General features: G+C 50.3%; 1 protein-coding gene across 3 annotated transcripts in view; it reads left to right on the plus strand.

Moving 5' to 3' along the window:
- PRKCA (protein kinase C alpha) overlaps positions 1–26744 on the plus strand; it is a 384286-nt gene that overhangs the window by 333217 nt on the left and 24325 nt on the right. For all 3 annotated transcript variants that reach the window (XM_044389116.3, XM_026512416.4, XM_057318221.1), the window contains exons 12-14: positions 2292–2354; positions 3256–3394; positions 21723–21803. In XM_044389116.3, coding sequence (XP_044245051.3) covers positions 2292–2354; positions 3256–3394; positions 21723–21803 — 283 coding nt within the window. The remainder of the gene's footprint in view (positions 1–2291; positions 2355–3255; positions 3395–21722; positions 21804–26744) is intronic.

Consider the following 26744-nt stretch of genomic DNA (forward strand, 5'->3'; position numbering starts at 1 on the left):
GCTGAGCACCGTCACCTCCTAGGGGCAGACTTCTTGGTTGGGTCTATCGACACGTCTGAAGGAGAAGTTCATTCTACTTCCAGTCATCAGTTGGAGGTGCCGCTGTACCCCCTGTCACCCAATTCCACCCTCACGGATTGAGTCAGCCCCTCGTTATTAAACAAGTGGTTACCGCACACCCACGACACACCAGGCACTGGAAGTGGGAAAGGCTGTCTGCCCTCCGGGAGCTCACAACCCGACCCGGGGTAGGAGAAGTCACTCGACAATTGTACTGTGTAGCCGTAACGTGAGAGGTGGCACGCGAGCCCTGGTAAAGAGGGGAGGGAGGGAAGAATATCCTCAGGGAATGCCCGAGCCAGCGGGGCAGAAGGGCGTGCAGGGCTCTGGGTGATGAGCCCGATGGAGGACCTGGCTGAGGACCATGGAAGGCTGGGGGGGGTGGGCTTCAGTGGGACTTCACACCATGAGGCTCAGTTTTCACAGAGCCTTGGGACCAAGAGGGGAAGGACGTGGGGAGGGAGAGGGCTGGTGAAAATCTATATAGAGGAGAAAGAATGGAACCTTCATCGGGTCTTGACCTTGGAGCCAAAGAGGAGTAAGGGTCTTTGAGAAACATTCTGGAGGAAGAAAAGCAGAACTCGGTGTAGAACGGAGAAACCTCTTCAGGCGACACCTCATTTTAGGTTTGGGAGGGGGCAGCCGCCGAGAAGGAGATGGCCCGGGGGAGAATCGTGAGCTTGGTTTTGGAGGGTTGCATTGGGATGCCGGAGTCAGCAGCGGCGGGAGAGACACGGCCCATCTAAGGGGGGACCTCGGTACCTGAACAATCATCCTGTTTTTCAGGGGCCAGGAGGTCACAGGACACACGGCAGAAGCAGATGTATACAAACAGCTATTTCATTTCCCTCGGGGAGGATGCGTCATGGGCATGTACCCCGATGAATCAAGTTAGCAAATGTTAATTGCATTGTGGCCGATGTTCGATCTGAAAGATAAATCTGAAGTTTTCTGCCTGCGTGGGTACATGCGTCTTAGGGAGGATTGACTGAAGGCGGAAGGGGGAATGCTTAGGTAGCAAGCTGAAAACAATGCAAGGGGAAATTTTTTTTTCTTTCTTTCTTTTTTTCATTCTCAGGTTTCTTTATTAATCAAACGCACAAATGCCAATCAGATTTTTGTTATTGCTGAACGGGGATTTTTTTTTTTTTTCTATTTAGATTTCTACTTTTCAATTTTGGGGAATGCCTGTGTTTATCCCCTGTCTTAACTCTGTTAGTTGGAAAGCATCATAATGCTCGGGTTGTAAAGTAAAGCTTGATGACAGAGCTCTAAAGAGCTAGTAGCAGAACAGCCACTGTATGTTATGAGGTGACGTCGAGGTGTCTCGTCCAGCACCCTTATGTTGTGTATTTGTGTTGCTAGAAAGTTCTTATTTTAAAAATACAGAAGAGCATGAAAAATCATGTAAAAGCCACCTGTAATCCTGTCGTTTTTCCCTCCCCCATCCCGCCGCTCCCCTGCCAGCCCTCAGAAGTGCTCCCCCTACCCTTCCCCACAAGAGTTCGGTCCTTATCACTAAAGGTGTTCTCTGCTCGTGTAGACATTGTGCGGATTTTAAGCCTCCCGGGTGTGATGTTTGCACAAACACAGTCTTGGGGCTTCTCAGACTTCAGAAATTCCTAAATGCTATGCACGTTTTAAAACGTCTTTCAGCATTTACTCTAAGTTTATTATGAATTACTTAAAAGGGTAAACTCGAGTATGAGTCATGGTGTGTGTCCCATTTATCCTAGCACTTGGGATGGGGACGGCGGGGGGGTGGGGTGAGGACAGCAGCTACAGAGCACATCATACACACACCTCCGTCTTCCAGGGAAGCACTGCATTTTCAGACACATTCTGTCCTTGAATAGGAAAATGGACATTTTCTCCACTCTTCCCCAGTCCTGACACAGAATGGTCTAGCAGCCGCTGTTTAAGAGATCGTATTGGAAATTTTTTGTAAGCAGTAAATTAACTGTCCACCGGCCTCAGACAAGAAGTGCCTGTTTCTGGACAGGTAATAAACCTGTCTCTGACTTATTAGCTGCAAAGTTCCTCAGGGAGGTGGCAGTGATAAAATGGCCAAGGGGAGGGCGAAGGGCTTGTCATCAGTAGGGTACTGCTAATCTCCGATCGTCCCGGGGTCTTACGTTCTGTTGCCTCCTTGATGCCTGAACTGGAGGGTACAAAATATTCAGAAATCCAGAGAGCAAGCCAGCAAGGCTGATGAGGATTTTCTTTTGCAGATTTTATGCAGCAGAGATTTCCATTGGATTGTTCTTTCTTCATAAAAGAGGAATCATTTACAGGTGCGTGTTGACACTGCGTAGCCAGCAGGGCACCTGGGAGTTTTCCTGGACCTCTGCACCTCTGTGTGCGTGTGATTCTGTGATGGGGACTTAAGACACGTTGTTGAGAACCCTCGAGGTAACACAGACCTGCCGGGACCCACCTTTGTCTGCAGCCTGCAGGCAAATCAGAGCTGCTTTCTGATCTCTGGACCTCAAAAGGTTTTGTAGGTCTCATTTCTGCTTCCCAGGAGAAAACATGCTTTTCTCTCCACTGACAGCGCCTTCCTCTGCCTTTTTTTTTTTGGAATGGAGGTCAGGGAGCAATGGAAACGGAATTTCTGTTATAGGTGCTCAGCAGGAGAACAAGGGCAGAGGAAAAGCTATCGAATTAAATTCTTCAGGTGGTTAGCAACAATGACAGTCTGATGCCAAAGGAAGGAGAACGTCTTCCAGGATTAGCCGGAGAGTAAAAGCACCTGGCTCCAGGCAGAATGCAGTGGCCCCACGTGTGTGACCCCTCGAGGTGGTGCTGAACCTGGGATTTGACACACCTGGTTGTGTGCCAGCCCGCCCCGCCCCCACCCCTTGTGGGATCCTGGTAGATCAAATGGCTGGGGTCTGCCCCAGACCTGCTAACTTGGAATCTGGTGATTCACATGCTTGGCCAAGGTTGGGGGTCACTAGTCCGACCATTTAGTCATTTATTCGGTGTACATTTATTAAGTACCTACTGTGTCCTAGGCACTACAGTAGGCTCTGGAGATTTCAGAAACAAAAACAAAACCCGGTCATTCCTGGTCCCAGTTCTCCAGGAACTCGTAGTTAATACATCATTGAGGTGGCAGCTAGTCTCACTAGCTCCAGAGCAAACCGCGTGATGTCCTGGGAAGGACGCTGATGCTCTCCTGCTTCCTTGCAGGGATCTGAAGTTAGATAATGTCATGCTGGATTCGGAAGGGCATATCAAGATTGCCGATTTTGGGATGTGCAAGGAACACATGATGGACGGAGTCACAACCAGGACCTTCTGTGGGACGCCAGATTACATCGCCCCAGAGGTAGGGACCCCGATTCTCCTTGGTTTGTAGGCCAGACCTTTCAAATCACAAATACAGCCCCTCCCTGGGGTATAGAATCATAAGCGAATCAACAAGTCAGTGACCACAAAATAAACTAAACTAGACTAAGTAGAGCAAAGTAGAAAACACGTGCGAGAGCTCACTGCATAGTAGGGGTATGTCTCGTTTCATGGAGCTTTGTTTTGTGTGCCTGTAAGCTGGGTGTAGGGAAGAATCTCTTTCTTACAGGGTCATCGTCAGAACCGTTTAAGCTACACCATCGGGCAGAGAAGGGTATTGCCTGTAAAAATGCTCTACCTGGGAAAACTGGTTCAAAAGGTGGTTCCGATGATGGCTTTTTAGTGAAAGCAGAGTGATCAGTGCCCTACATGACCCGTTGGAATTGGTCATGGTGTTCAGTCCAGAAAGAACATTCCAGTGTGGTTGTAAACAGAGCGGTTCCAAGATGTGTGATCATGGCAGTGGCCATACTTATTTCGTCTTCGTTATAATATTGTTTGTTTGTTTGTTTTAAGATTTATTTATTTGAGGGAGAGTGCGAGTGACCAAGGTGTGGGGAGGGGCAGAAGGAGAGGAGAGAGAGAATCTCAAGCAGACGCCACATGGAGCCTGACGCGGGGCTCGATCCCACGACCCTGAAATCATGACCTGAGCCGATATCAAGAGTCAGACACTTAACCGACCGAGCCACCCAGGCACCCCTGTGAGGATACAGTCTGAGTAATTTTCGTCCTGTTGCGAACCTTCCTGCATGCCAGTGACTGGGCACGTTATAACTCTGGGTCACGATGTAGCCAACTTTCTACCCACACGCAGCCCCGTGGATGGAACGGGTCCTTCCCAGTTGAGCTCCAGCATAGTGGAAGGTAACAGATTCAAAGTGAGCCCGACCTTCCCTCTTTGGAGAGCTCGCGTGTTCGCTGTTGGCAGCTTGGGTGGTATGTCGTTAACCTGTTGGCCCACATGTTTGTCTTAGCGGCAGTAAGTGTGACATGAGCTTGGGAGTCAGACCGACGTGTGCTTCAGTCCCGACTCTATTCTTCACAGGCTGTGGGAACTCAGGCAAGTGACTTAGCCTCCCTGCCCTGTGTCTGCAGTGGCAAGTTAGAGATGATGATATGCTCCTTAGGATTGCTCTTGCAGAAATGCCAAACACAGTGTTTTGCACTTAGTAGACCCTCCGTGGTAGCCCGTGTTCCGAAAGGAAAGCTTCATTTTTTTCTTCATTGTTAAGAGATGCCTTGTTTTGTTTGTTATCTATCCGGACAGTGTGGAAACACAGACTTCAAACATTTACTTAGAAACTCAAAGTCTCAATGACATGGCCAAAGGCGACATGTTATCTTGATACATTAACTTCGTCGGGGTTTGACCGCCAAAGAACTCACACCTCACTGTCTCCAGGCAGACTGTGAGCTTAAATAGTCCTATTTCTCAAACATGAAGAATAGGGAGATCGTACAGTAAAAATACAACTTCCTGGTGCAGGGTTTATTCCGACGCCTTCTACCGGCTGACATGTATTAAACAGGCCGTGATTATGAGCCATGCCTGCTCCATTTATAACACCCGCCAGATGCTATAAACACGTGGTGACAGGGAGGGCAGCGTTTTTAGGAATAAAGGTGGTTTGAACTTCATCTCCATTCGGACCCGGTCTCTGCGATCAAACACATAGCTTCCTGTGTTCAGGAACACTTCAGCCATGTGACGTCACCGGGGACAACGGCATCCCGTGTAGATGAAATGTTCCAAAGAGAGGACATTTGTCATCTTTTTTTCCCTGGTGTTCTTCGTTGTATCGGTTTCCTATCGTCGCTACAGCAAATAACCATGCACTTAGTGGATTAAAACAGTACAAGTTTATTATCCTACAGCTCTGGGGATCTGAAGTCCAAAATCCATCTCGCTGGGTCAAAGTCAGGTTACTGGCCGGGCTGCACTCCCTCCAGGAGCTCTGGGAGAGTCCCGTCGCCTTGACTTTTCTGGCCTCTGTGTGGCTACAGTCCGTGGTATAACATCTTACCATTTCTGTCTTTATGCCCCAGCCCCACAGCCTCCCTCTCAGAGGACCATTGTGGTTACATGGGGCCCACCCAGATTACCCGGGCTCGTCCCTCTGTCCCAGGATCCTTCATCATACCTGCCAAGTCCCTTGTACCGGATAAAATTACCATATGCCCAGGTTCTCAGACTAGGATGTGCATATCTTCGGGGAAGGGGCCATGGCCCGTCCTGCCACACTCCTACGGTGTCCCACGTCCCTCCTCCAAGGACACCTAGACACACATCTAACGCATCTTGGTAACTTTAGGGCTTTTTTTCCTAACTCGTGCTCATTTGTGTGTATGTTTGTTTAGTTCTGTGCCCCTGATCACACGTGTAGATTCGCATCTCCAACGTCACTACTGTCAAGAAACAGTACAGTTCCAGCCCTCCTGTTCGCCTTTTAGAGCCATGCCCACCTCCCCCCTGATCTCCCTCCTGTCCCCATCCCTGGCCCCCAGCAACTTAGCTATTTTCCATCCTATAACTTCGCCATTTCAAGAATGGCATATGATGGAGTCATACAGTACCTAACCTTTCGAGATTAGCTTTCTCATCTGAGCACTTCCTAGAACTTTCTAGTCATCGTCATGGAGTGCACGTCTACCCCCTGGGCAGGTTACTTAAACATTCCGTGCCTCAGTTTCCTCCCCCGTAGAGTGGGGATGATAATGTCTACCTCCTAAGGTTGCCGTCTATGACTTGGAGGATCGCCTGGTACCAGGCAAGGGCGTCCTGCCGTGGTTATTGTTCTCTTGACTTCTTTGCCACAATTCACACTGGGCCTCTTGCGGTCTTCTGCTGCAGCCCCCCTCAAACAGTCCTCACAGTGTGATTCAGAAAAGGGGCCCAAGGCAGTAAGTAATGGTCTGAGGCCATGTTACTGAGAAGCGCCAGCACCAGGCCTCACTGCCAGGCTCAGGCCCCCAGCAGACACATGTACCACCCCTACAGTAAACCACTGCTCCAGTCTCCGTGACTCACGCATTCAGAGACTCACTGTGCCACACGGCGTGCCACGGGGACAGGGTCTCCACCGGGGCCCGGCCTTTGACATGCTTTACAGTGTGGACGACGTGACGCTCAGGTGAACAGAAACCCAAATCCGTGTTTTGATTCAGGTTGACTTTCGTTGTCAGATAATTCGGGTTGCATCACTTTGGAAACTCGATCAGTAATTCTGGCTGTTGTACGTGAAACAGTTAATTCAAGCTGTTTTACCTTTCGCTAGCATTTTCCCCGTACGGATCCAGGAATGTGGCGTATCTGGTCATAGGAATAATCGCAATGAAGAGGAAGACCATCTAGGTTCAAAGTTTCTGAGTTTGCTCGGAGGTTAACATAATCCTGTCCTCTGTGTAAATTGTTCCGTCAGGCAGAGGCAAAAATAATTATCTTGGCTGGCATTTTCCCTAATGGGCAAAGCAGAGGCTTAAATATTTATGGCTGTTTGTTTAAAACCCTCAAAATGGATTAATATCGTGGCATCTCCTTAAGCAGGGAAGATGAGCTAAGGCAGAAAATGTCACTAACAGATGGGATTTTGGAGTTGAGTTGGACACCCACAAAAGGGGGCGCTCATCAGAAGCTAATTCCTGGACCCGGCCTCACGGGAACTCGGTGCCTTGACACAGAAAGAATTCTTCAGGGTCAGCACGAGTCCCTGAGAAGGACGCACAGAAGCTTCGCCGGGGTTGAATCCCCCATCTGAAAGTGATTTGGGGCGTGTGAAGTCCCGTGGCAGGTCAGGTCCCTCCCTGCAGCTAAGCACCAGGCTTCGAATGCTAGCATGGCCCACTTCCTGGGCGGAGAGATACAGCAGGGACGGGTCTGCTTGTGGCCGGCGCCCCTCTGAGCAGCTCCTGCTGCAGCCGGAGCAGAGCCTTTGGAAAATGTGCCGTGCGGAGCCCTTGCTGTGGTGGGGGCACGTTAGACCACATGCATGATATAGGGACTGTCTACTCTGTACCAAGTCCGCTGAGCACATCTGCTTTGTCCCATTGCATCCATGAGCAGAGCTCAGTGACTTGCCCAGGGTCATACAGCTGGTCACAGGCAGAGGCAGGCTTTGGACCTGAGACGTTCTGACTCTAGAGCACCCAGACGTATATTCTTGCCAGCTACTGCTCCATGTCCAGAGAGAAGAGAAAGCTCCCCAAGCAAACGAACAGTTCACAATGAGCGCTGAGATACTGTGTAACACAAGTAACATCTTTTAGGAGAAGATAGTCGCTCAGCCGGAACCGGGGACCTGAGTCACAGATGTCTCTATCGCAGTCAACAACTCAGGCTTGCCTTCCCGCTGGTACTACCGGGCACACCCCTCAGAAGCCACAGGCCAAGCACCAACACCGAAGCCCCTCTCCCACACGTGGCAGCAACCCGCCAGATATTCAGGGCACCTGCTAAGAGCCTGGTGTGCTCGGCAGGAGAATGGAGCCCAGCGGGGCCTGTGAGGGGGCCTGGGGCTGGAGGCTACTGCCGCCCAGGAGAGCTGTAGCCTGAGAGACGCGGATGAGACAGCGTTCCCCTTGGCAAGGACAGATGGCGCCCCAACACGGCAAAGGGAACTAAGGGAACGGTCTATGGGCACACATGCCGGTGCTGCAGCGAGCTGGCCATACGCAGACGTGCAGCCTCCTGCAAGTGCTGGGGGCTGGATGGGCTCAGAGAGCTGGAGGCCCTTCCTAGGGGGCCATGGCCTCTTCTTCCATCCCCACGGGAAGGGCAGTCCAGTCCTGCCTATGACCGCCGCCAGAAGTCTGCATTTTTATGTAAAACTTCCCTACTTGTTCAAAATTGGGTCTAATATATATTAAGAGAAGTGTACATCAGTAAGATCCAGCCAGTGGGCCACCAGCTGTGACCTTTTCTGGAGGGGGTCAAGGGTCGTGTCTGGGGGGAGCCACATTTGAGGAATGGGAGGAAAGAGGGGAGACCAAGGTGTGTCCAGAGAGCCATAGAGTTTTGGATACCAAGGAAATTGAGTGCTCATGAGTTCAGAGATGGCCGGGGACCGTGGAGGTCAAGGAGCTGGGGGGGGAGGAGGAGGGGAGGGGTTCTGGCCACAGGGAACCAGCCATCCCTGAGAGCACGTACTAACGGCGCAGCGGAAGCTGGATGACATGGAGCTGAGTGCGAGCATCAGCAGCCAGGCTGGAACCACGTCCCGGGGAACGGATGGTAAATGGACGGGGTGAATGGTCACTCCTAGGGAAGCAGCGTGAAGGAAGCATCAACAAGGCCGGGAAGACCTGAGCATGTTTCTAGGCCGAGCGGAAAATGCCCAGAAAGAGGGAAAGTGAAGATACAGAGAGAGGGCATACCGCAGGCCCGGAGGGAACAGGCTAAGGAAGCAGGAGGAAGGAAGAAAGCTGAAGTCGTCCTCGCTGGCTGGCTTGCGTTTTCCAAAGGCTGGGACGGGGGCCTGGGGGTGGGAGGTGTGCTGTCCCCACATCCACACGCGGTGACCTGCCCAAGGCTCCTGGAAGTGACTGAGCAGGGAGGGAACCGGTGCTTGGGGCCAGAGGGGGGCTGAGTGTCTGTCAGAATAGGGGGATTGAGGGCCTGGTCCTAAAGAGTATTGAGACTAGGCTCAGTGGGGGGAGCAGAGGCGGAGTGGGGGAGGAGAGTGACAGAAGGGCAGGAGGACATGGCCACAAGGGCTGAGGAGGGGGTTCGTTTCTGAATTAGGCATCTTGGAGAAGCCCAAGACCCTTTGTTTTCTGCCCCCCCCTTCCCTCCCTAACCTCATCTCTCACCTCACCCTCCACCCCTGTCTCTCCAGACCCCCCCGCACTGGCTTCCTACCACTCCCCAAACTTTTGCTCTTCTCACGCCTGCCACCTGGGATATCCTGCCCCGGCAGCGGGGATTCCTCCTGCGCCTCCGCTCAGATGTCACCTCCAGGAGGCTGTCTTTCCTGTGACTCTGTTCAGACCTACAGACCTCTGGTCCCTGCCCTGCCCTCCTTGCACCCTCTGACGGAGCACATCACCGTGCACTCGTGTGTGTGTTTCGCTAGCCCACTCATCCCCCCACAGCAGGATCCTTGTCTTTGGTTTACTGCAGAGCCCCTAGCCCAGGGTCTGGAGCGGCGCCCGGCGGCCGGGGTGGGTCTGAGATGAACAGGTGCAGCGTGGAGGAGGGGGCTGGCAACAGAACAGAGCTGAAGGCTGGGGGAGTGAGAGGTCAAGAACCCGGGCAGGCATTGGATAGATGATTCCCAAGGCTGCCACCAGGGAGGAGACTGAGGCTGGTGGCAGGAGACGGGCTGCGGACAGCCACGTGCCTCACGCCATCAACCCACAAGAGCTGGTGCACTGGGGGACCAGAGTGTCTGAGGTGTGGGACGTCAGCCTGGACCCCCCAGACTGCCCAAAGTCCCAGAATATTGACACCCCCGGAGACATTTCCTGGCCTTTGGGGAAGGGGTGTAGAGAAGGACGGAGAATAAAAGAGGGTCTAAAAGTTAAACGAGAAAACACGCGAGATGCATGCAGCCAGGCAGTAAATTAGCACTTGCCCAGCTGAGAAGAACGGGGGAATGAGGGGGAGACCAGCCAGTCAGCGTCGGCGGGGGCTTCTGTGGGATCAGCACTTCTGAACCCCGGCCCCATGCCAAGCAAGCGCGGGCCAAGCAAAGCACTGATTAAAGAAGGACAATGATAAGCCGAAGGTGGCTTGTTTTCTTTCAGAGGCCAGTTTCCCTCTGTATAAAGTCACAGTCCAATGCCTCCGGCTTTGCAAGAGAACATGAAGCAGCTGCCTTCCCTCCAAGAAATATTTAAAGAGCCAAGGCCAGGCTTTCCCTTGGGTTCTTCCTTAAATTATGTAACTCTCCTCGGATCTTTTCTAGCAATTACATTGGTTTTGTTACGATCTGCCTGCGGCTCTTAGCTCATCTGGCCTTGGGGTTTCATCAGCGTCACCCTGTTCTCTGGGGCACGTGGCCTCCTCTGTGACATTGCGGTCCATGAGGCATCTGTGACCCTGTCCTTCTTCCTGACTTCCTTCCGGTTCTTCCTCCAGAGATAACCCTTGTGGGTGAGCGGGACCCAGGGTGGAGTGCCTCACTGACTTGGTCTGGTTTTGTTTAATCGGCAGAGCAGCTCTACAAAGTTGGTGTCATTGGCTCTGTTTTCCAGATGACGAACCCGAGGTACTAAGAGATTTGGTCATTTTTCCCGTGGCCCCACTTCAGGACAGAGCTGGGCCTTGAACCCGGGGCCGGTCTGCTTCTCACAGCAGTGGCTGCTATCCCGAGACAAGGGAGGGGACTGCAGGTGTCGGCTCAGGTGTACCCCGAGCGTGCCTCGCTCTCGCTACTCTCATGACCCCATCTCTTGTTTGCAGAGCCCCACTAATGCTCTGAGTGCTTACTCCTGGCGTGCTGTGGCTGCATTCACTGGCCTTTCATTTGGGGATTTGTTTAAATCCTGTAAAAGTGGGTCAGAGATTTCTGAAATCTTATTTCACCTTTTACTTTGCCATGGGTTGGGGGGTGTATCTTGAGAGCAATAACGAACACTTACTCATTTCCTAGCATGTACTAAGTGCTTGTATCTGTTGTCTCGTTGAAACCTTACCATAGTCCTTGGAGGTAAGGTTTACAGACAAGGGAAAGGAGACATGGAGAGGTCAGGTCACTTGTCCGAGGCTCATGGATAGCAAGTGGCAGGGCAGGACCCTGGGCCCCAAAGCGCAGATCTGCGGCCCTAATGTCACCAGCAGCCAGGTTCCCCCCCCCCCCACTTCGGGCTTTCACTTACTGCCCTGTTACCAAACAGATCTGGAAAGACTTCCAGGCTATGAGATCTCCCTGTTCTGGAAAGCCCTTCATTCCAGCTAATAACGCTCCCACCGGCCCAAGATTTCTTCCTAACTCCTAGGTCATTCCTTTACTGCACAAGTAGTTCTTTGGTTCAGATACACCGTGAACGTTCACAACGGCTCCCTCTTCGGCAGAGGCAGCCTGAGGTGAGGAGGGTCCCAAGTGGGCACCGTGCTGTGGATCTTATCTGCTTCCCCAGCACCAGCCATCCTTACCTACCACCCTGAGAGAGGCCAGTAATAAGGATGCAGTGGCTGAGTTCGAGAAACACTTAAAGGGGGACTAGCGGGATGATGACAATACATTTGATTCTGCACGGATCCCATCTTACCCTGTGTTGGCCTCATGCAGACTGAATGTCCACCTCCTTGAGGTCTGTCCCCCCCAGTTTATCCAGAGCTTCTCAGCATGGTGGCTAGCTCCCAAGAGGGCAAGAGTAGGAGCCACAAGTCCACTTAAGCTGCACCTGGAGCTTAACAGCAACCACATTACGTGGGTCAAAGCAAGTGCCAGAGCCAGCCCAGATTCTAAGGGAGTTATTAGAAATGTTCAATGTTCGGGGGTGGGGGGAGTGGCATTGCCACCCTGCAGGAGGCATACAGGATAGGAGGGGGTCACTGTGACCAGTTTTGGGAGCAGCCGGTTTTGAGCTCTGTGTTGGCCAGTGGAAGGCTCCTCAACACGGCACCCCAGAAAGGGCAAATCTCAAAGGTGCTGAGGACCCAGGCAAGAGGAGCCTCTGCCCTGTGTTTTGGAGCTGGGATCAGCAGACTTCTTCTGCTAAGGGCTAGAGAGTAAATATTTTAGGCTTTGCACTAATCTAAATTTTAGATTTTAGCAAGAGGCAAAATCGAGCAACTGTTCTTGCCAAAAGGCTCATAGTCTTTTTTACACTTTTTTTTGTTTTACATTTGCTCACAGGCAGGTTGTACACAAATGGGAGGTGGGCTGGATTTGACCTGCAGGCTGTAGTTTGCCGCCCCCAACTTTAAAGGGTTCTCCCCTGGCCCTCTGCCAGCCTTAGCAGGCAGGAGGCCCTCTGCCTGCCTTAGCAGGCAGGAGGCCCTCTGCCTCCTAGGGCTACAGCGACATGCCCCCTCGGGCCTGAGAAGTCCCTTCCATGACCTACATGGGCCTTCCTAAGATCCATCCTTGCAAAGGACACCACCCTGACTCCGGTGTCCGAAGGAGAGGCCAGCAGTGGCTGTTTGCAGAGCACGGCGGGACAGAGTATGGATGTGCGGGCCGGGGCGCATAGATGTGACAAAGGACTGAGAAGAAAAGGGGAGTGGGCCAGGTCTTCTAGTACCGGAGTGGAATCTAAGGGGTCTGTGAATTCTAAAGTCGACCTCCCCCTCCAGGTTGTTGAGAAGTATTATGGACTAACTTACGTCCCCTCAAAATTCATGTCACTCCCTAACCCCCCATTTGCATGTAAAGATATAGGGCCTTTAAGGAAGTAAAGAAGGTTAAATGAGGTCATTAGGGTGGGGCCCTGATCTGGTAGGACTGGTGTCCTTACCAGAAGACCAGGAGACAGCAGGAGTGCCCCCGCACAGAGAAAAGGCTGGGGGAGACACATGGGGAAGGAGCCTGGCTGTAGCCAAGAAGAGAGGCCTGTCAGAAACCAGCCCTGCCCACGGGTAGCTCGATCTTGGACTTCCAGCCTCCAGGCCTGTGAGAACATGAATGAGTATGGTGTAAGCCACTCCGTCTGTGCTATTCTGTCCCGGCAACGCGAGCTGACTCATACAGGAGGGTATATTGGTCACGGTGGTAGGAGAGAACATTTAACAGTTTGTTAGCTTGATCGGTCATGTGTGTTCAGATATCTGGTATGTGGGCCTCAGTCACTCTTGTTCCAGTGACCCTGTCACCCCCTCCAAATGTGAGACATGGACCTGACCTAGACTAGTATATACTCCTACATTTAGTCTGGGTAAATTATGTTGTACACCAAAACATATTTTATCTATTCACGGTCAACACCCTCGTCCCCCTTATCAAGCAGAACAGGAAGGAGGAATGATTCAAGTCTCAAGGTCAGAGGCAATCTCTCAGATGTCCTTGTCCCATTCCCAGCTCCTGCTTGCAGAGGGGGCACCAGGAGGGCGGGAATGCAAGGTTGAGTCCCGCCTCTGCTGTGTTCCCACTGTGCATTACTGCACTGACGCTTGCTTGTGCCTCGACTTCCCCAGTGGTCAGCAGAAGTGGCGCCCAGCACAATGCATCCAAGGGCTTTGTCCCCGGTAGCTTGGATTCCAATGCGACCTCTGTTACCATTAGTATCACGGTGTATCTTGCTGTGGAGAAGGTTCTAGAAAACATCAGGTTGGGAGGAGAGTGTATAAACAGGTGTTTGGTTTCTTCAGCGTGACGGGGGATTACAGAAGTCGCGCTGAAGAGGTCGAGTAAGCAAGTCCATTAGGAGGACGTTTTCCCAGCCCCATCTCATTGTCACCGCCCTAATTTCTTCCGTGACCAGCCCGTGTTATCCAGGAGCTAGAGAGAGATTAGCCCCAGCAGAGATTAGCGCTTCCTTGGAAGAATCACAGAGACTTGAAACGGGAACACTTTCCCACGTGTAACGCAGTGCTAATGCCTGCTCCGAGGGTCACAGAAGACCACGTCCCACAGCTCCGCAGCCCGCATCCTGGAGTCAGAGGAACGCCAGGCGCAGGGGCGGCTTTCTGCAGCCTGGAGAGGCGGGCACTTCATTCAGTTTTCCTCGCGGCTCCCTCAGAATTCGCCCCGCCCCTCTGGAAGACAGTTTGGCGGTTTCTCACAAAGCTAAACATAGCCTTTACCATACGATCCAGCAGTCGTGCTCCTAGGCATTTGCCCACGTGAATTGAAAACTTATGTCCGCACAAAAAAACCTGCACACGGATGTCTGTAGCAGCTTTATGCGTAACTACCAAACGTGGGAGCAGCCGCGGTGTCCTTCAGCAGGTGAATGGCTACATGATGGAGTATTATTCAGCACGGAAGAGAAATGAACCGTCAAGCCATGAGAAGACCCGGAGGAACCTTAAGTGCATTTTGCTAAGCGAGAGAAGCCAACCGGAAAGGGCTGTGTGCTGTCTGATTCTGCCCACGGCACACGGTGGGAAGGGCAACACGTACGGAGACAATAAAAAAGATGAGCAGTAGCCATGGGTTAGTGGAGAGGGAGGGCTAACCAGGCGGAACAGAGGACGTTGGGGGCAGTGAAATTCTGTATAATAGCAAAGTGTTCGATACATGTCACGAAACATTTTCAAAAACCCGTAGAATGTACGGCGCCAAGAGTGAACCCAGACGTGAGCCGTGGAGGATGAGGATGCAGCCACGCAGCTTATCAGTTGTAACGAAAGTGCTGCTCTGGTGAGGGGTTTCCATAGCAGCGCACGGGGCCCATGGGAACTCTCTCCGTTCCACTCAGTTTTGCTGTGAACCCAAAACTTCTCTTTAAAAAAAATTATTAAAAAAACATATAGGGGCGCCTGGGTGGCTCAGTTGGTTAAGCATCCCAACTCTTGATTTTGGCTTAGGTTGTGATCCCAGGGTTGTGAGATCAAGCCCCACGTCTGACTTCATGCTGGGTATACAGCCTGCTTGAGATTCTCTCTCTGCTTCTGCCCCTCTCCACCCCACCCCACACGCTCACTCTCTCTCTCTCTCTCTCTCTCTCTCTCTCAAAAACAAAAAAAGAAAGAAAAAAATATATATAGCACCTCTGGCCTTTCTGTGCTACATGAAAGTCTGGGATGGTGCTGGGAATGGGGTCTATAATCACCAGGCTCTGAGCTTTGCTTCTCCCTCCCTCCCTCCCTCCCTCTTTCCTTCCTTTCTTCCTTTCTTCCCCTTGTCTTTAAAGCCAGCGTTAATCATTACAAACCATTTTTGTGCTCGTTGTTCCTCTCCTGACATTTTGGGAGAGCAGGACTTAGGTTGTCCTGCTGTTTGCTTTCTGTTCTTCTAAAGTGAACAACCAGGGAGTAGAAGAGGTGGGTACTATGAATAGATTATAAAGCACTTTTAGTGCCATTAGAGAAATCACTTCCTGTTCTCTGCAGTTCTAGGTAGAGCTGCAATTTCTGTCTACATAGAAAATATATGCTTTGGACTCCAGACTTTCCATTTTCACCTTGTGGCGATTTTCTTTATACTTATGTCATGCCTTTTGTCCAAAGATTTCAAATATTGCAGGTATTTCTCATGTGATGTACAAAGATCCCTGATGTAAGGCATTGCATTTTAATTTATCTGTTTTCCTGTCTCCCTAGTTGGAGTCACAATCCCTGTGCCTAGCAGAGTGCCCAGCCCAAACAAATGTACAATTAGCCATAAACCAGTGGGGGTGAGGAAGTGGGAGGGGATGTGGATGAAAAAAGAAAAACCTGATGTTTTACTGCTCTACTAAAAATTAATGTAATTGCACAAGAGGGGGATTTTAAAATCTATTTTATTGATTTACATACCCCCTGCCTCGAGCAGTGTCCAGCACATAGGAAGCTAATATTTGCTGAAAGAATGAATGGAAAGTTCAGCATTGATGAGAATTGCCAGGTGCCAACAATCATTTCAGGGTGTTTAATACATATTATGCATGTAATCTCTTCTAGCAGAATGTTTCCTTTGCCCTCCTGTGAGCCGGGTTTAACTTCACTGCCTTGATTCATTTTCACCGGCCTGCCGTGCCTGGGGCCCAGTTCTTACTTCCGATGTTATTACAGTCAACTCACCTGCAATAAACACATTTTATTATACGAAATGCTGTTTTATCCCCTGCCGTGCGCCTACCAGGTGGGTGCTGAAATTCCAGTATCCCAGCTGAGGAAGCAGAAACTCAGAGAGGCTGAGCAACTTGCTGAAGGTCACACAGCTCTCCCATGGCAGAGCTGGTCTCCAGAAGTCAGGTTCAGAGCGTTCACATTGCAGTCTGCTTCCTGCGCGGTGGCTACTGGTGTTCTGGGCTTGGATACACCACCCAAACGGTGTTTGACAGGGAAGCCTCTTGGGCTGAGAGGTGGGGGTGCCTCCCCCCCACCCATCATGAAGCTTTCCTGTTTCTCGAACTCTGGTCCAAGCCTGGTGCTGCAGAAAGGGGACACAGGCAGGAGACCTTGTCACGAACCAGCCCAGGGACCTTCGAGCAAGCCACTTAGCTACTCTGAACCTTAGGTTCCTTTCCAGAATCCGGAGGATACTTGTCAAGCACCTGTAAGGGTCCCTCCAGCCTTGGCAATCCAGCCATTTGATGTTGCACCTAAGAGATGGGTGGTGCCACAATTTGGGCTCGGGTGAGATCCACTCGCACACGTTTCTGCCACACTAGCTGCTGGGCGGCGTCCCGGTGCTGCGTGCGCAGGGCGGTGGTCCGGCCCTGCTGGGGAAGAGTCTGGGGTCAAGGGAGGGCAGATAAGCAGTTTCAGTGGGGTGCAACAAAAGCTCCAGGAGCTGCGTGGAGGCTGAGGTCTGTGGGCCCCAGAGGAGGGAGTGGAGCAGACAGTTCGTGAACTCACGGTCCCCGTCAGGACAGAACACCTAGGAGACACTGCCGCTCGTCTTTTTACCCAAATGGTACTGTTTCGACAGGTCAGTGTTCTTGACCGTGCACATAAAGTAGGCCTCTCGTGGCCCATGTTCTGTCGTCAGGAGCTTAAGATGGTTTTCAAAACAACCTAATTTTTTTGTTGAAGTAAAATAGTTTTATTTTTTATCAAAGGAAGAGAAAATTTTGTTTCCCTGAGACAGTAACAGGACTCGAGCATGTTCTATGCATAAAGGCCAGTGTTAATTTGTAACGGCAACCTGGAAAGAGCCCTCTGAGCTCGGCCGTTCATTAGGGCGGGTTCTTGGGGGGTGGGGGTTGGCGAGTAAATGTAATGTGAAAATGAAGAGTGGAGTCCAGTCAAGGTACAACCAGGAATGGGAGGGTGAGTCTTCTCGCACACATGTGGGACACACACATGTTCCCCCCCCCTTTTTTTAAAGATTTATTTATTTATTTGACAGAGAGACAGCCAGCGAGAGAGGGAACACAAGCAGGGGGGGTGGGAGAGGAAGAAGCAGGCTCCCAGCAGAGGAGCCCGATGCGGGGCTCGATCCCAGAACACTGGGATCACGCCCTGAGCCGAAGGCAGACACTTAACGACTGAGCCACCCAGGCGCCCCCAACACACGTGTCCCCTTAAGACAAATCTTCCAGAGCCAGAGTTCCCGAGTGAAGTGGACATCTTGGCAACTTTGATCCTGCTAAGCTTTTGAGCAAACCCTTTTGGGGCCAGTTCCCACCATAGCTGTCTAGGGAACCACACTGGGTCGTGGGCTGATGAACTTTGGGTTTAGAAAAATGGTCAGAAGTGTGGATGCCAAGTCCAGATGACCAGAGTTCAAATCCCAGCATTGCTACTTACTCGCTGTATGACCTCGGGCAAGCTAGTTCACCTCTCTGTGTCTCATTTCCTCATCTGTGAAATGGGTGCTCCTGCCTCATAAGTCTCAGGACGGCTAAGTGAGCTGGCAGAGCTAAGGAGCCTGGCACATAGTGCTGCGATGGTGACGTTACAGTCATTGTTGCTATTGCCAATAGCGTCTAAAACCTTACTGTACCGCCCGCCCCCGAAAGAGTTTCTGAAGCCCCGTCCTCTTTGGGAGGCCTTTAAGTCTGTAGCCCTGGCAGAGGGTGGAAACGTGGGTGGTTTCAGAGCAATGTCCTTCCAGCCACTGTGGCCGCTGGCCTGGGAGGAGATGAGACGCTACCCCCCGGCCCCTTTCATTCCTGGTCCTGTGCCCAGGCTGGGAGAAAGCTCATTCATATCTTATTTTTGCAAGACAGGCAGGCATTTGAAACATCCTGACATCTCCCCCAAGCAATTGGCTCATGTGAGTATAATAATAATGATCATAATGACAAACAGCAGTAAAGCGGAATGACAGTGGCCCTGTTGGGGGTCTGTCTCTGAAGCTAAAGTTCACCCTCCCATGTGCTGCAGGGAGACCTGCCAACTGGAGCCCTTCTTGCCAAGTCTGCCTCTCTTTTGTGAGGTTCTCTGCTATGGGAGACCAAATTGCCGTTGCAGCCCCCCGGGCTTGGCTGCAAGCCTCCGTTGGCCCGTGAGTCCCAGAGACACCTGCTCCTGTCCCCAGTGGGGACAAAAACAAGGGAGCCTCACCATCCATTCTGTGGCCTCTGAGTCTGGTCCTCAGCCCAAAGCTGGCTCCCTAGGCCAACAGGAGCCCAGGAACCAGAATGGGTTGTAGGAGCCCGTGAGAAGGGTGTAGACCAGTACTGTCCAGCAGAAACAAAATGCAGGTCAAATTGCATTTAGCAGCCCCATTTTTGTGTATGTGTGTGTTTTTTTCCTAAAGATTGATTGATTGATTGATTGAAGGAATCTCTACACCCAACATGGGGCTCGAACTCAAAACCCCAAGATCAAGAGTTGTGGGTTCTACCCACTGAGCCAGCCAGGCACCCCCTAGCAAACACATTTTTTTAAAGTTAAAAAAAAGAAACAGGTGAAATTAAGCCTAATATATTTTTTTTAACCCAAAATATCCAAAATATGAATTGAGATATTTTGTGACTGGGGTCCTAAGTCTTCAGAATCTGCTGTGTATTTCCCACCTAGAGCACATCTCCATTTGTACTAGCCACTTTTCAAATGCTCAGTAGCCACATACTGCACTGCATGGGGTAGGTCTAGACAGCTCACAAGGGACAGTGTAACCAACATCCTAAATCACGTGTATCTAAATGTTTATCTTCAAATGGGGCTAATGCAGTGTCCCTTTCGCAGTGAGATTTTTGGATCGTTGGAGGTATTTATTAATAGCAGCTCGTCATTGAGGGGAAAGCATGCTTCATTGTAAAAATGAATTTGCAGTGGTAAGGTTGCACCCCTAGACCTTGAAACTTAGATCTTCGGACCGTCCCATTTCATCTAGCGTGTAAGCCAGGGGTGACACGTTGTGAGCTTCTCCAAGAAGAAATGCCCCAGCTGAATTTCCCACCCCATCCTGTTATTACCATTGAAAGCACAGCAGTATTCGGCATGACTTTGTCATCTCGGCCCAGTAGCTGAGCTGGCGGGCTTGAGGGATTGCCGAATGCTATCGCCAAGAAAAAGGAGCCGTTGGCACTTGGCATTCTCCTTTGGTAAGCCTTGGAAGGAGAGGGTGTTATCAGCAGGAGTCAAGAGAGCTTAATGCTTTGCAAACAGAAAATAAAAATGAAGTTGGACCAAAGTTGATAAAAGAGTCAAGAAAAAAAAAATCTTCAGGTGGCCATGGCCTTTAGGATTTTTGAATCATTCTGACCAGACCCAGGGTTTCCCTACCCTTGACCTCTGACAGCTTTCCAAACTTGGATGGCGTTTTCTACCACCCAGGTAGGGGAGGGGTCTGACTGGTAAGACTGCTCAGATATTTGTAGAATACGGGATACGAAATACAGCGTGACCTCCCTCGTTCAGCCGTCTCCGTTCCCCAGCCTGATAACTCCCACAGCAGCACAGTGCCCCAGCTCCGTCCGTGTTAACAACGGAGTCACTAAAACACTGATTAATGAAAATAGGTTGCCAGGACTGGTTTTAACATAGTTACAGGAACAAATTTTATTCAAGTGCTTTTGAAATACGGCTACAACAACTGAAATGGTTTTAAACCTCTTTAATCCTCAAAGCCCTTTGATTAATATTTTATTAATCTCAGTATGAGTGATTACATATATTTGACAGCCATAAACTGTGTTTTTAAAACAAAAATGTCAGTATCCAGAGCACCACTCATGAGCTGATTGGCTCTGGGCGGCGGGTCTCTGAAACTTCTTGCTACGTCAGCTTTCCCACCTATAAAATGGGAAGAGTCATTGTTTCTCCGGCACTGGATTCTGCAGAATGTGCTCAGCATGTCTGATACATAGTAGGTGCTTAACAAGGGTACTTTCTTACTCTCCCCAAGAGCTTTCTGTTGTTGTTCTACTCCATCAAGACAGGCTTTGATCCAGTCATTTCTTGTCTTGGAACCAGAATAGCGAGCCTCATTTTTCACCTCATCAGGTAATGCACACAAGCTCCTTTTGGTAAGGTTTTTTTGTTCTGTTGGTGTGTGCATTTTCCAAGTTTTCAAAAAAGAACAAATGTAGTTTTAAAAAGAAATGGAGGCCTCCTTGTAGCTTCCCCTGGTTATCATTTGCTTGTCCAGAAAAGGAGTTACAAAGCTGCCAGATCCAAACGTGTACCCCCTTGTTGCCTCCCACATCGAGACAAGCCCCAGGAGCTTGTGTTTCTCATTCTACAAGGAGAAATATTAGTAATGCATTAAACAAATGGAGAGGAAGAGACATGCAGGTTGGTTTGTGTCCCCCAAGACATTTCATTAGACATCGTGGGCCATTAAAAAAATATCCTAGAGCATTTCACAGTCACAAAATGGCAGAATGGTCATGCGGAGCACCTGTTCGGATGTCTTCGGCTCGAATCCTGGGGCATGATCCATAGGTTGGGGGACTGTGTGCCTTAGGCACCAATGCCAGTGTTTTAATCACCTGTATCGTGCTTAGAAATTCCGATCAGTATTACCCCCTTCCACGAGGGCAGGTCATAGAATTATTCTAGTACTTCTGGGAGCCACAAAGGTAAAGGGTAGCGGTCGGGGGACAGGTCACTGTGGACCATCACCCACCTTTATCATCTCCCTGCATTTTGCCAGCTCATTTCATCTGTTCCTCAAGTATTGAAAGTCGTATTGCTCAAGTAGTTTGCTCGAGTATTCAAAACAAATCTCAGCTGTCACATCTCCTCACCTGTAAATACTTCATCTCTCGTGCGTCTCACTCATTAATACAATCATCATACACTTTAATACGAATCACCATACCATTTTCCCGCCTCACCAAATTAGTGGTCATCTCTTAATATCATCTAATATCGGGACCACATTTTAGTGTTCCTGACTTCTTTTTTACAGTTGGTTTGGTTTGAGTCAAGATTCAGACAAGGCTCAAATACGACGTTTGATGAAATTACGTCTCTTTCAAAATGTTTTGAAACTTCAGCAGATAGTTATCACCACGGTCATCTTCTTTACTTTCAGCAAACTTCTGTTACATAGTTTGATTATCTTATTTATCCGACCCTTGGTCTGAAGGACCCCCGGCTTTGTCCAAAAATGAAATCCACCTCACTGTCCAAATATTTTTCACCATGGAGCATAATTACATCTACGTGCAGACAGTGCTGTGGCTTCTCCAGGTGGGTTCGAAGGAGCAGCCCCAAGCAGGTTTTGGGCAACGAGTCACAGGGAGGTGGTTCCCAGTGTGTGTGGTTTGCGGTTCCCTCTCCCCTCTGTGCGGAAAGGCCTACACGCTTGACTTACCTGTTCCCACACGGGCCTTTTGATTCGCCACTAAATGTAATTGATGCATGTGTTTTCACGCAGATAATCGCATATCAGCCGTATGGAAAATCCGTGGACTGGTGGGCCTATGGCGTCCTGTTGTATGAAATGCTAGCCGGGCAGGTAACGTACGTTTTGGTACTTGTTTATTGCTGGATAATGTGACTACTTTGGCTCTGTTTGGGCCACGATAGCGGGACCCAGCAGCTGATGCTGCTCCGACTTCCCTGACCCAGGTGAAAGAGGGAGCGATTCCATCCCCCTCCCCCGCTCCCTTGAAAGTGAGTTATATTCAACAGGCACAGCAATTATCTCTGGTCATAAAAACCCCAAACTGAGAGCCGAAACCCAGAGCATCGGCAGTGTAGCTTTCATATTAAACACAAAAGGCCCTGCACGTCGAGGACGACAGTGGCCTCCGTAGGTTTTCAGTATCTCAAAACTGGGGTTGGGTTATGGTTCCCTGCAAGCTTGTCCGTGCACATTACCCCAGCTGCTGCCCGGGTGTGGAATCGGTATTATTAGCAAAGAAAGAAGACAGTGAAACTTGAAGAAATGCTTTAATAGCTTCTTCCCATCTCTCCTTATCGCGCCCTTGACAGTTCGTTGCAATTTTCACAAAAGTCCAACGAGGCTAAACCTCCAATAACAAAAAGACAGATGAGGTATCTCTTAGGAACGCAACATCCATCAGATAAGCGGGGGAATGATGCCGAAGCTGGCACTTCTTTAATATATGGCCTTAATATCTGTAGCATTGGGGCAAATCACACTCTCTGCTTTAACAAGCAACCCCAGAAAACCTCAGTGGTTTAACACACAACACGGATTTATTTTACATTCTTGGCACAGCTCGGGGTGGGGGAGGGGGCAGGGAGCAGGTGGGGAGTACCAATCCACAGGGTCATTTAAGGCCAGACTTCTTTCATCCATTGTCCCTACAATTTTTAGGACCTCGGATTCCTTTAGTGAACCCTCAACTGGCCAATGAAGAGAGAGCAGAAGTCGCACGGAATGTTTTAGGGGCCAGGCCTAGAGGTGGCATATATCACTCCTTCCTACAGCCTACTGGCCACGTGGCCCCACTGGGATGCCAAGGGCTGGGGGAGGCGGTGGGGGGAGTTTAGTGTACCTGTGAGCCCTGGAAGGTTGTGTGAACATCTACCAGATCTCTACCATTTTACCTAAAAACAACTCTGTCGTGGGCAACTTTTTATAATTCCCAGCAATCGAGTACTTGTGTCAAGGTGTTGGACCCTCCATAGCTGAAAGCTTTAGTAAGAGAAAGTGGAAGGAAATACCCATGTTGAGCCACCGAGCTACCCCCAAGGAAATCTTTGAATCTTTGTTCTGGGGCGGGAGTCACCCTTTCTGACAGGTGACATCCACTGACTCCTTCATTTGCTCACTCAACATATCCTTGCTGAAGGCTTACTCTGTGCATGGTCCTCACTGTAAACAAAACAGACAAAATCCCTCACTTTCATGCGGCCTATAAGCTAGAAAGAAAGAGACCGTAGACGAGTTAAATAAGGAAAATATAGACTAGTGATAAGCTAAGAGAAAAAGTAATAAAGCAGGAAAGAAAATGTAGTGCTGGAGGAAGGTTGAAATTGGAGCGAGGATGGCCAGGGAGGGTCTCATGTAGAGCTGAAGTGAAGATCAGCACAAAGTTGGAGAATGCCAGGAGCTTATGTGGGGTGAAAACATTCTGGGCAGTGGAAACAGCAAGTGCAAAGGCCCTGGGGTGGAAGTGTATGGCTGTGTTTAAGAAAGGAATGGGAAGCCAGCAGTCTAGCCAGAGCAGAGTGGGTTAGAGAGGGAGCGAGAGGCCTGATATCAGAAAGAAAAGAGGGGTCCCAGGTCTTGTGAGCATGGAAGTCAGCACAGACCCTTGGCTTTCCCTCTGGGATGGGAAGCCATTGGTGAGCTCTCCTTTATGTCTCTTTCATTGTCTTACATCTTTTAGATACTGAAGTAGTCTCTTAGAAATCACAAAATTCAAGGTACTATCCTACGTTCGGTCGTTAACTGAGAAGTGATGTTAAGACTTGATTGATAGTAAAATGGTTGGTAATTATTAATTTAGGTTTTTAACCCCCCAAAAAATGTCCATCTCAGGCCAAATACCCCCATTTGTAAGCATGCAAAAGCAGGTCATTCAGACCACTGTCAGTGAGACAACAGCGAGTTGTCTGCCCCTTGAGTTAATTTCCCCTCTTTAGAATTTTAACAATAAAATTTGACTGAATTATCAGCTCCCTGGGAGCCATGCTGTTTCTTGTGAAAGCACAGAAAACTGAGTTCCCCTTCTTGATCCCATTTGCATGTTCTGACTCTTGAGTCCAGAAACAAACCCTGTTTTCACTGAATCACATTTGCATATGCCAACAAAAGAAACTGGTTGGGTGGAAATGGGATCTGTTTCCAAGGGCACTTTACAAGAGATCAGATGAGCTGAGCTTTCATTGGCCGGCAGGAGACTAGGACTTCAGAAGTCTCATGGCCCCCCACACACATACTGTACTCCTCTCCCCATCTTCCTTCCTCTCCAAGCCCGGGACCTCATTCCCTAGAGGAGAGCTCAGGAAGCACTGCCCTCCTGCAGGGAAGTCCCCTTTGGGTGCTTTTTAAAAATCCTGCCTCACTTGCCTATTGTCCCTGAGGCCCCGACCTGCAGGTGGTCTCCCCACACCCAGTGCTTCCGTGAACATTCTGGCACATACCCATTTCCCATCCCGCTTCGCAGACTCCATTAGCCTGCCCGATAGGATCCCTTCCAGTTTTCATGATCTCTCTTGAAAATGGTGACACTCATTAAATGTGACGTCTTAAAGGCGTCCCCAGCCATTGTTCTTCTATATCCTCAACTGTGCCTGCCTCCAACACAGTGTTTTCACTCCGGGACCCACTTCTTAGTCTTCCCTGTGACTCAATGCAAATTTCAATGTATTTCTGGGCGGTGAGTCAGCCCAGAAAGGATAATGAAGGCTCTGAGCCTGTTACCCAGAGCCCCCTGAAGCAGCAGCAGCCTCCAGACCTGGTGGAGGGAATAGATGCTGTTATTGAAAAGTAAGATTAATTATAAAGCTGTTGGTGGGCTTATGGTCTAAATTTGTCCTCTTTAATCACAGAGGGCTGCAGATGAGCAGAAAAGATAGTTTATTGCAATTTTCTTCTCATTTGGTATATTTATTGTCAGCAGCCAAGGGGGCAGGTAAGTAGAAATAGCCCGAGTCTTTCTTCAGTGCCTGGCCTGCTTGACAAATATGATTACTTTGGGGCAAGAACAGTATTTTCCCAGCACTGTGATGAGCGAATTGCGGCTCCAAGCGTTCACGGGTATTCATCCTAGAGGGACCAGTCCTCTCCTCTTTATGTCCCCTGCTGCCAGGGTTATCTGTGCTTTCTGTTTATTCCTGACGAGTCAGTCATGGGTGCTTTCTCCCAGCACTTGAGCCCGAACTGTCCTTGGGTGTCCTCCCCCCTCCACCGCTGGTCACCAGCGGTCTGCAGACAAACATGACAGGCCCCAACATCCACAAGGCAGTCCGTGACTTGGGAATCGTTGTAGAAAGAGTGAACCATCACCCCGCATTTGTCTAAAATTCACAAATTGCATATTGCTAAGGAGAACACCTCTGGTTCAGAACATTCTTACACCAAGCCAAGACTGTGTTTGACACGCAGCTTAGCCGGAGACGCTAAGCCCAGATTTGTAGAAATTTAAAAATAATCATGGGAATGTGAGAAAGAGGGGAGAGAAGCAAATCCAGAATGGTGACGGACCTCACCTCCTGTCGTCCCCAGGCTCAGTAGCCGATGTGACTGGGAAGGACAATGAGTATAATTATAACTTCACCTTTGACCTGCCTTCAGCCCCAAGGCCTGAGCAGCAATTGCCTGTAAGAATGCTCCCAGGGTGACCTGGCAAGACTTACCGAGAGCCATAAAAATGCTCACATCCTTCGGCTGCGTAAGCCCACACCTGGGACGATTTTCTTAGGAAGGAATTCAGAGAAGAGAAAAAAGACACGCACGGCGGTGTCGATAGTAGCATGAGTTATGAGAATGCAGCCCCGGGAGCAATGGCGAGTGTGCCCCGCGGACAGATGAGCCGTCTCTGCCGGACGAGGGATCAGCTCTGCAGCGTGCCTCTGACCGGGGATACCGGTAGCCACGGAGAAAGTGCTTGCAGCAGTCCGTGAAAAACAAGAAACTCCAAATTATGCATCCTTATTTGAAAATAATACAAGCCTAAGGGTTCCTAGAAAAATAAGAGCAGTTTTTGTGGTGAGGTGAAGGGAATGTGGGTGCAACTTTCCCGGCCTTCCCCTCCCCCCAGGAACACATGATTTTTACTCCACAGAGGGCTCCGGGGAGCATTCCTGAGTCTGACGATCATTACTGCTGCTCCCCACGTACTCGGGGGCTTCCTTCCTTCTGGCACATGCTGGGGTTGTACCACCCGGCTCGCTCGTGGTTGTAGAGCGTGTGACTCTTCTGACCAGTGAGATCTGAGTGGAAGTGCTCCACGGTGGAGCACTCTGGCACTGGAGCAGGACACCCCAGAGCACCAGCTCCCATTCTACCGCAGCAAGACCAAGATGGCAGCTACGCCATCAGCATGGGTCCCTGGGTGACCCCTGCTGACTGACAGTGGATATGTGGCAGAGGCAAGAAATAAGCAATCAAAATCAGGCCTGGGAAGTCACGCCAGGTCTCTAGAGACGGTCACTCTACACAATGACTTGAAACATCTCTGGCCATAGTGACTCCCCCTCAGTCTTTCCAGAACCCCACTACTCATTGTGCAGGATTCCAGAATGGCCTCCCCACATACCCCCTCGCCCCCGCCACCCCAGTCGAGCCCTCTTTAGGTGTGGGTGGACCTGCAGCTGAGCACCTCCCACTCAGCCCTACCAGCAGCAGCGCGGGGGAACCATCCTTCCCCAGCCACCTGCCACAGCAAGTGTGAGGGATCGGCAGCGCTCAGAATGGCCCAGAGCCCAAGCGCCGCGGTCGGATGTCTGGGCTTGAATCTCGGTTCTTCCACATCCCAGC

Source organism: Ursus arctos, unplaced genomic scaffold, assembly GCF_023065955.2.
Source record: "Ursus arctos isolate Adak ecotype North America unplaced genomic scaffold, UrsArc2.0 scaffold_24, whole genome shotgun sequence".
Lineage (NCBI taxonomy): Eukaryota > Metazoa > Chordata > Mammalia > Carnivora > Ursidae > Ursus > Ursus arctos.